Source organism: Mustela erminea, chromosome 5 (assembly GCF_009829155.1).
Source record: "Mustela erminea isolate mMusErm1 chromosome 5, mMusErm1.Pri, whole genome shotgun sequence".
Classification (NCBI taxonomy): Eukaryota; Metazoa; Chordata; class Mammalia; order Carnivora; family Mustelidae; genus Mustela; species Mustela erminea.
The window spans coordinates 13,771,333-13,780,875 of record NC_045618.1 but is presented as its reverse complement, the minus strand read 5'-3'; the positions used below and the strand labels follow the sequence as shown (position 1 = coordinate 13,780,875).

Genomic DNA, 9,543 nt, shown 5'->3' with positions numbered 1-9,543 from the left:
GTTAGGGGGTCACATTCCTTTACTCGTAGGGGATGTTGGTGGCTTATGGGGATCATCGTGTTGGCCTATGTCCCAAAACCCCATAGCCAATTTACAGAGATCCGGATACAGGGCAGGCCACCATGTGTTAGGGGTATGTTGGGCCATACTGGACCAGATAACTTTCCCTGTTTGAGAGAGAACCTGCCAGGTTAATTGCTTGGGGAGATGTGGGCTGGTGCCGTCTACAGGGGAAAGGAGAGAGAATAAGCAAAAGAGTAAGATTAACGGCGAATAAGTCTTATCTTTAGTGGGTTTGAGGAGCGTTGGACGGTCCATTCCGAGTTCTGATGACGTTCGGTCTGTCCGTCCGGGTGTGCTGCCTTTACATGGGAGGCGTGTATCCAGGCTGCAATCCCGTCAACTTTTAGCGCCGTGGGCGTTGTTAGGAGCACCGTGTGAGGTCCTTTCCAGCGGGGTTCAAGATTTGTGGCTCGATGCCTGCGTACCCAGACAGTATCCCCGATTTTGTAGGGATGGGGTCGCGATGGGATGTTAAGTTCTTCCTGGTAGGCGGCTGCCAGGGGTTTCCAGATTTCTTGTTGCACCAGCTGCAAAGCTTGCAGATGGGCCTGTATGGAGGGGGAAGGGGAGTGAGTGGAGATATCTGCCTCAAAGAACGTGACAGCCGGAGGGGGAGCACCATAGAGGATTTCGAAGGGTGTTAGACCGTGAGGGCCAGGAGTGTTTCTGGCCCTATAGAGTGCTAAAGGTAGGAGCTGGACCCAATCTTTAGAGCCAGTTTCAAGCAGTAATTTAGATAGAGCCTCCTTGATGGTTCTATTCATTCTTTCTACCTGTCCTGAACTTTGGGGTCTGTAAGCACAATGTAATTTCCAATCTATCCCCAAAAGCTTGGCCACCAACTGACTTACCTGGGAGACAAAGGCAGGTCCATTGTCTGACCCCAGTACCTCAGGCATTCCATACCTTGGGAAAATCTCCTCCAGTAACTTCTTAGCAACTATGTTGGCAGTCTCCTTCTTGGTGGGGAAGGCCTCTGCCCAACCTGAAAAAGTGTCTAGAAAAACTAAGAGATATTTATATCCATACATGCCAGGCTTAATCTCGGTAAAGTCAATTTCCCAATGTGTGCCAGGGCGGCGACTGCGTACTCGGACTCCTGGTCAGATACTAGTTTTTCCAGGATTGACTTGGGCACACACTCTGCAATTTGCGGCCGCTTGTCGAAGAAGGAAGTTTCGTTTGGGGAAATAGTTTTCTAAATTGGCTCTATCCATTAAGGATTTCATTTTGTTTGCACTTAGATGAGTCAGCCGATGGAGGTGATTTATTAGTTCCTTTGCCATTTTAATGGGCATTATGGCTTTTCCTTGATATTCCCATTGGTTCAGGGTCGGGTTGTAATTGGCCCCCAACCTCTGCATGATGTCTAAATTGGTTTCTTCATAATTCCAAACGGGGGCTTCATTGGTTCCCTCTGTTTCAGTGAGGATGGTGACAGTCAATAGTTGAGGCCCTAAAGCTGCCCGTCGGGCTGTTTCATCGGCCAAGAGATTTCCTTTGGCCTCTGGGCTACTTCCTTTTTGATGGCCTGGGCAATGCATTATGCTCAACTTCTTGGGGAGAAATAAGGCCTTTAGTAGGGCCAATATTTCAGTCTTATTTTTAACTTCTTTCCCATCGGAGGTTAGTAGTCCCCTTCTCTGATAAATTTCCCCATGAATATGGGCGGTGGCAAAGGCGTATCTGCTATCTGTGTAAACATTGAGTTTCTTACCTTCTGCCAGTTGGAGGGCCTGCGTTAAGGCGATTAGCTCGGCCCGTTGGGCTGAAGTGCCTCCTGGTAACGCACTTGCCCACACAATTTGAGAGTCGGTCGTGATGGCGGCTCCTGCCCGTCATTCTCCATCCTGCAGGTAGCTACTGCCATCTGTGTACCAGGGTAGGTCCGCATCCTTCATGGGTTGGTCGGTTAGGTCAGGTCGTGTTCCATGTGTTTCTGCAAGGATCTGGTGACAATCATGCAAGGGGGCCTCTCCAGGGGTGGGTAGGAGAGTTGCGGGGTTGAGAGTCACCACAGGTCCGAACTGGATCCTGTCTGTGTCCAGGAGGAGGGACTGATAGTGAGTAAGGCGAGCATTAGACAGCCAGCGGTCTGGTGGTTGGCGAATTAAAGATTCCACTGTGTGTGGAGCCAGGATTGTTACAGGCTGTCCCAAAGTTAGTTTGGTTGCATCCTTGACTAGGACCGCTATGGCTGCTATCATTTTTAGGCATGGTGGCCATCCTGCTGCTACGGGATCTAACTTCATAGAGAGGTAGGCGATAGGGCGTCTCCAAGGCCCTAGTCTTTGAGTTAGAACCCCCTTAGCAAACCCTTGTTTTTCATCGACAAACAAGTCAAAGGGTTTAGTTATGTCCGGCAGGCCTAATGCTGGGGACTTGAGGAGAGCTTGTTTAATATGATTGAATGCCTGCTGTTGTTGTTCAGTCCAGACGAAAGGGGTATCCTGTTTGGTCAAGGGGTATAGGGGGGCCGCTATTTCTGCAAACCCAGGGATCCATAGCTTACAAAAGCCCGCTGTCCCTAGGAATTCCCGCAATTGCCTGTGGGTTTGGGGCATTGGAATGCTGGATATAGTCTCTTTCCTTGCGGCCGTTAGCCATCTCTGGCCATTATGCAATTCATAGCCCAGGTAGGTGACCTTAGTCTGACAAATCTGAGCCTTCTTTGTGGATGCCCTATATCCCAACTGGCCAAGGGTTCGTAGGAGGTCCCCTGTACCTGTTTGACAGTCCTCCTCATTTGTTGCTGCCAGTAAGATGTCATCGACATATTGGAGTAAGATCAGGGAGGGGTGTCTTACCCGGAAATCGGCTAGGTCCTGGTGGAGGGCCTCATCGAATAACGTGGGGCTGTTCTTAAATCCTTGTGGTAGCCTTGTCCAGGTTAGCTGACCTGAAATTCCCAATTCTGGGTCCTTCCACTCGAATGCAAAAATGGGTTGACTCTGGGGACTTAGTCTTAAACAGAAGAAAGCGTCCTTTAGATCTAGGACAGTATACCATGAGTGGGTCGGAGGCAAGGTGCTAAGTAGGTTGTAAGGGTTAGGCACGGTAGGGTGGATGTCTTCTACTCGTTTATTGACCTCTCTTAGGTCCTGGACCGGCCGGTAGTCATCTGTACCAGGTTTCTTGACAGGTAGTAGAGGAGTATTCTAGGGAGACTGACATGGGGCTAAAATGCCTTGGTCTAGTAGCCGCCGTATGTGTGGTCTGATGCCTTGGTGGGCCTCGTTAGACATAGGATATTGTCTAACACTGACAGGGATGGCTGTTGCCTTCAACTGTATGTGAATGGGAGGCTGCTGGGCAGCTAGTCCTATTCCTCCCGTTTCTGCCCAGGCATTTGGATAAGATGTGAGCCAGGGTTTTATGTCCCTCTGAGGTGGGGGGGCTTTTCGTGCAGTCTATATTCCTCTTCTAACTGTAGAGTGAGTATATGCAATGGAGTCCCGTTGGGGCCGGTCACTGTGGGTCCATCTGATTCGAAATGAATCTGGGCCTTTAGCTTAGTCAATAGATCTCTCCCCAGGAGTGGATAGGGACAGTCAGGTACGTGAAGGAACGAATGAGAAACTTTACCTGAGGCCAAATGGACTTTTCTTTCCTTGGTCCAACAGTATTGTTTTCCTCCGGTGGCCCCTTGAACCCATGCCGTCCGGTTACTTAATGGTCCTGGGGTTTTGGTTAAGACAGAATGTTGTTCCCCGGTATCTACCAAAAAGGTGATTGGTTGCCCCCCGACTGTTAGGGTTATCCTGGGCTCAGTGGGGGGCTCCTGGCCCTGACATCCCTAGTCGTCATCTAGGGCCATTAATCTTGTTTTCTGCCTGTTATTTTCCCTGGGGTTATGGGGTCTTTTGGGGCAGTTTTTGGCCCAATGTCCTCTCTCTTTGCAATAGGCACATTGGTCCCAAGCTACCCGAGGCTTTCTTCTGTCTCCTTCCTTAACCTTTCTTCCTTTTCTTCCTGAGTTTCTCTTTTATTATAAATTTTTTCTGCCTCGTTTAACAAATCTTGTAACGAGAAATCTTGTAAATTCTCCAGTCACTGTAACTTATGTCTAATGTCTGGCGCTGACTGCCAAATGAATGCCATGGACACATTTCCTCTCTGTTCATGGCTATCAGGATCGAAGGGGGTATATCTACGATAAGCCTCTCTAAGTCTCTCTAAGAAAGCGGTTGGAGATTCTTCAGAGCCCTGAGTAACCTGTCTTACCTGAGCCAAATTGGTAGGGCGGCGCCCTGCATTATGGAGGCCTGCTATGAGTAACTGGCGATAAAGATTTAGGTGGGTCCTACCTTCAGCCGTATTGAAACCCCAGTCAGGACGGGTCAAGGGAAAGGCGGCATCAATCACATTCGGGAGCTGGGTAGGTCTTCCATTGTCTCCCGGAACATTTTTTCTGGCTTCCAGATAAACTTTTTGTCTCTCCTCTATAGTGAGAAGAGTCTGCAAGAGCTGCTGGCAATCATTCCAAGTGGGTTGATGCGTGATTAGAATGGACTCGATCAGAGCGGTCAAAGCTATAGGGTCCTGTGAGAAGGAAGGGTTATGGGACTTCCAGTTATATAAGTCTGAGGCCGAGAAGGGCCAGTATTGGAATTGGTTGCCTGGGCCCCCTCCTTGGCGTAGGGGAAGGAGCTTGGAAGACCCCTCCTTTGCAGGTTCCTTGCGACCCCTAAGTCTTCCCGCCATTGGGGATGGTAAGGGGTGGCGTTCCTCCAGCAGGTTATTTGATTCTTCCTCAGATTCTGAGGAATTTGATGCTTGCGCCGGTGGAGGGGGAGGCTGGTAGGGAGGGGGGTTCTCGGTTAAGAGGTCTATTAAGGGGGAGTCATCAGGAGGAAGGACCCTCTTTGGCTTAAGATGCCGGGAAGAGGTGGAATCATCTATTACAGGGTATAAGTTGGAAGAAATAGGAGGCTTGGGAGGATCGGCAGGGCAAAGGGGAACAGGGGGAGCGGAAGGTGTTGGGGAAGGGATAGAATCTGGAAGGGGTTTGGGCTTTGGATGAGTGAAAGGAGAAACCCAGGGATGGGGAGTCCTCGACGAGATTTTCCCAGACTACTATGTAAGGGACTTGGTCCGGATGGCCTTGGGGTCCCTGACTGAAGATTTGCTCCTTGACCTGTAGGAGAATAGTGATGTTAAAGGTCCCCTCTTTAGGCCATCCAACATTAAAGGAGGGCCATTCAGAGGTGCAGAGTGTTTGCCATTTTCTTCTTTTGATCTCCATGGACAGATTATTAGCTCGGATTTGCACGTCTCTCCAGTGATCTAATGTGAGACTCAAGGGGGTGGCGATGGTTTGCCCCATTTTTATGGACGATGTAGCAGACAAGGGAAAGGGGGACCTTTCAGGTGCTGTCCTGCTCGCGTCCCTCGTGGGAACTTAGGAGCGTCTTAGCTAAGGTCTATCCGTATAAACCCCGGACCAGGCTACTCCATGGAGTAGATGACCGTTATGCCATATGACGCTCCGCGAGACTCAGGGTGCAGCCCACTCAGACTCCGTAGCCAAAGGCGGTGGAGCCACATAAACATTCATACAGTCAGGCATTCCTCAGATTCAAACGGATCAGACATTTTTCCCTAAACAGAATGTTACCTTCATAACTGATGCAAAGAACATATAGACACTTAGGACGTCGACAGGACAGCCTGGACACAAGAGACAAAAATAGAAATTGCTGTACGGGTTCGGTTCAGAAACCGAGACTACGGGTTACGGTCAGGAGGAACGCGAGATCCTCTCTGACCGACAGGTGGCCCAAGATAATGGACCTCTTCAGACACCCTGAGGCGTCCCCCGGGGTGTTACAGATCCCCGAGGTGTCCCTCGGGGTGGCAGGGGAGAAGTCGAGTTCGTCAACTCCTTCTCAATCCTGCCCCTACTACAGATCAACAACGTTGTTGTACAGTCGTGGCGCAAGAACACAAAGACAAGAACATAACATACAATCAGAGAGACAGAGACACAGATGACAGAGACACGGATACTGGCCAGCTTACCTCCCGGTGGGGACCGGCTAGAGTCTTGGGTGGGACTTCATGAGATCTCGGTGGAACCTCCAAATGAAAGACCCTGGAGCCGCACCCAAGAATCAAACAGCACGCCTCCACTGGATGCAAATTGCAAGAGGTTTATTGGTTACACAGGCGCCTGCAGATGCATCAGCCTTTGTGGACTGAGCGCGCCGGGCTAGGTTGGGGAGCAGATTATATAGGGCAAGGTGGGGGTGGCGGGAAGCGAGTTTACAGAAGCAGATGCTTGGTTACAGGGATCTGATTGGTTAACCTAAATCAAGCATTGTCAGGCACTGTAACGGTTTGTTCTGGCGGGAAGCGATCCTACAGAAGCAGATATGCATGGTTACAGGAGTCTAATTGATCAGTTTGATTCAGGCATGATTGGGCATTGGGGTCAGGGCGTTCTGGCGGTTCCTTGGGACAGCACTCTGGAAAGTCCCGGTACATTTCGTTTCTCATTTGTCTCTCCTTTTGACAGACCGGGTGACCACAGACAATGTGTTGCCATCAGGCTATGGGGACAATAGGTTGCTAAAACAAACCTTACCAAGGAGGAAGGGGGTCTTTCAGTGGCTAGGGCCAGTGGTGTTCACACTCGACTGTGAGGGGCCAGATATAGGCCCCTTGGTAGTGGCAGAGGTCACTTGCTGATAAAGTTGTCATGATGGGGTCAGGGCAGGTAGCAAGGGCTACGGCCACCTGGGGGCTCCCTGGCATTGGCAGAGGACCCGAGTGTCTGTGTGCTGCCCTAGAACTTGACCCTCTACCCCTGGGTAGAGTCTGGGTGTGCATATTGCACTGGAGGTCGGGGACAGGTGTCAGGCTGCAGAAAAGGAGGTGGAGGGCATGCAGGCCCTTGGCCAGAGGGACTCATTCTAGCTGCAAGTGGGCATGGTGGTGCTGGCCAGTAACGGAAGGCAGGGCTCCCCGGTGGCTGTGCTGGGGGCATGCACACTGGAGGAGCTAGTTACAGGTGGCCGTGCTGATGATGGCCTGCACGGGAAGGCGGGCTTAGTAGTCCTGGAAGAGCGTCAGCTTCCTGGTTCTGATAGTGGGACGACAGTTATGTCAATGTTAACTGTCAGGAAGGTGGGTGCAGGATATATGGAAACGATGATTTCTGCAGCTTTTCTGTAAGTTAGAAGTAAGTTCAAAGTAAAGTTTAAAAAAAGCTTAAAAGGGGGAGTGGGGCGGGGTGGGGGGGTAGTTTACAGTGAAACCAATTAGTACAACTGTGATTTTGATTTTCTTCCCCAGCTGCCTTCAGCTGCTTTGGTAGAGAGTGAGCAGGCAGATGATGTCAGGAAGTGACTGAAGTCTAAGCATTCTCTAAAGCTGGGTGAGCTCGTGTCAGTCTGGGTCGTCTGGAAGCAGAAGCAGATGGGAGTTGGGAGTGCAGATGATTCCTTGCAGGAGGGAAGGGGCGTAGCCCAGCTGTGTGCAGTCATTGGCTGGGGGCTGGCTGAGAAGAGCGTGTCCTCAGCTCACACCCTGTGACAGCTGGGGCCCAGGGCTCACCTCTCCCACACTGGGCTCAGCGTTGTCTGCGGTGTGATGGCGCGAGTCCACGGGCCCCTGAGGAGCCCCTCTCCTTAATGTTCCAGGCACCTCTCCGGAACCCCCTTTCTGTGGAGGACAGGAAAACACAACCGGTTTCCCTGGTCCCATGACTAGGTGGTGCTTTGACCCCTGCGGAGCGACTGGCCGGGAACATGAGAGCAGGCCGGGGCCACTGGGCTGGCGGAGAGTTCCAAACGAAAACTCTTCGAGGCAGGTGCCAGGCAGCATCAGCTTAAAAGCAGGCTCCAGGCTAGCGGAGGGCGCCTGTGGGAGCAAGTTTGGAAATCGCGATGAATTGATTTTAAGCAGCTGCAGCTGTGATCAGACTATTTTTAGCCACGGGACTCAAGCAGCTTTCAAAACCTGCTAATAGGAGCCTCACTGGAGCCAGCGAGTAAAACCAGCACAAAAATTTAGCTTTTAATCTAACTGACAGCAAGAATGTGCTCCGTTACGAGCTGGCTTAAAAGGCAAATCCAAGGAAGAGAGCGCTTGCCACTGCCAAGTTTAAGATAAGTTTTCACACCTGTCATTTTTGAAACTAACTCATTCAGTAAATCTGTCCTCTGCTGCCGCTTGCTCAGTATTGGGTGTGCATTTTGGGTAGACCGAGTCGCTATCCTCAGAGCCTGTTTAGCAGTAACTCGCCCTCTTCCCCCCGCCGGTATATCCTGCGGGCAGTGCGGCAGCGCCTGCGAGGGCCGGCGCCATCCACGCCGGCTGCAGTGACCGGCCAGGCTGGCCGAGCTGGGCCCTGGATCGCCCGCCCGCTGCCTCCTGCAGGGACCCGGGCAGCCCAGGAAGGGAAGCCTCAGGAGCAGCTGTGGGCGAGGCTGGTGAGCTGCGGCCGCCGCTTCCTTGACCAAGCCTCAAAGTAGGTAAAGGGGATCTCAGGCAGGAAGAGGCCTGTGAGGGGAAGGGACAGGAGACGCATCTGGGGGCGGGGCCAGGGGACGACTGGCGGCAAACATGACAGAGTCTGGAGTACACAGGAAAAGCCAGCCCATCTTTACTGTAGTGAGTGCAGGATACAAATAGTTTACAACAACCTCTAGCATTTTCTTAACCATTTGATAAAAAATTCACTATAATATTTATTGTATAATGAAGAAAGAACAACACATTCAGGGAAAAATTGAGATTAACTTATTTTTCTTAAAAGGTTCATCTCAAGGATGGCAACAAAGTCCAGCTTGTGCCGCCAAACGGTTTTACATGATCAAACTGTGTACAGCTTCTTGTGTGAACTGTTGACTACAAACATTTACCAAATATATAAATCTCTTTTTAAAAAAGCCATTTTAAATATAGCAAAGCAGTGTCTTCTTGCACAGCAAAGTGAAGAAAGTTTCTACAGAGAAATAAAAGTTTTACATTTGTAAAATCTTTTTCACATTCTAATCATCTAGCTTCTTATGATCCAATGCCAGGAGTTTTCTGGTTCCTTATTTACTATGTATTTCTTGTGCGCATGATGGTTAATACAGAAAATAGGTTAATGCTTTATTAGTTGTCCTTACAGTTAAAGGAAATGGTAAAACATATATTGTTCTTTTCGAACAAACCCGATTTAGTCTTTAACACAGTGGACATAATTAGCGCTCAAAAGATGGACCATCTGCAGACATACAATGGTGCCTCTCACTCAAAGCAGGACGGTTTGCGCACTGAGGGAAGGACAGCTGTTGGAAACTGTACTTGAGCCAGTGCGGCGTCCTCTAAGCCTTTTTTTTTTTTTTTTTTTTGTCTTTTAGTAATAAAATACTTCATCTGAAGGATAAAATTTTCTGGTGATCGTGTCATACAAAACACACGAGTCTAAAACGGTAAGAAAAGTCAGTTCTAAAGAAACACCATTCGTGTCTTCCCCACTCTGAGTTG

At 50.1% G+C, this 9,543-nt stretch overlaps 1 protein-coding gene across 1 annotated transcript; it reads right to left on the bottom strand.

The window, feature by feature from the left end:
• Positions 1-332: 332 nt before the first annotated feature.
• On the bottom strand, positions 333-6,819 carry LOC116589801. The gene is given in 5 exon segments (XM_032341437.1): positions 333-611; positions 970-3,221; positions 4,288-4,995; positions 5,681-5,733; positions 6,696-6,819. Coding segments are annotated over 5 exon segments (3,324 nt in total). The 3' UTR covers positions 333-424.
• Between the last annotated feature and the right edge of the window lie 2,724 nt (positions 6,820-9,543).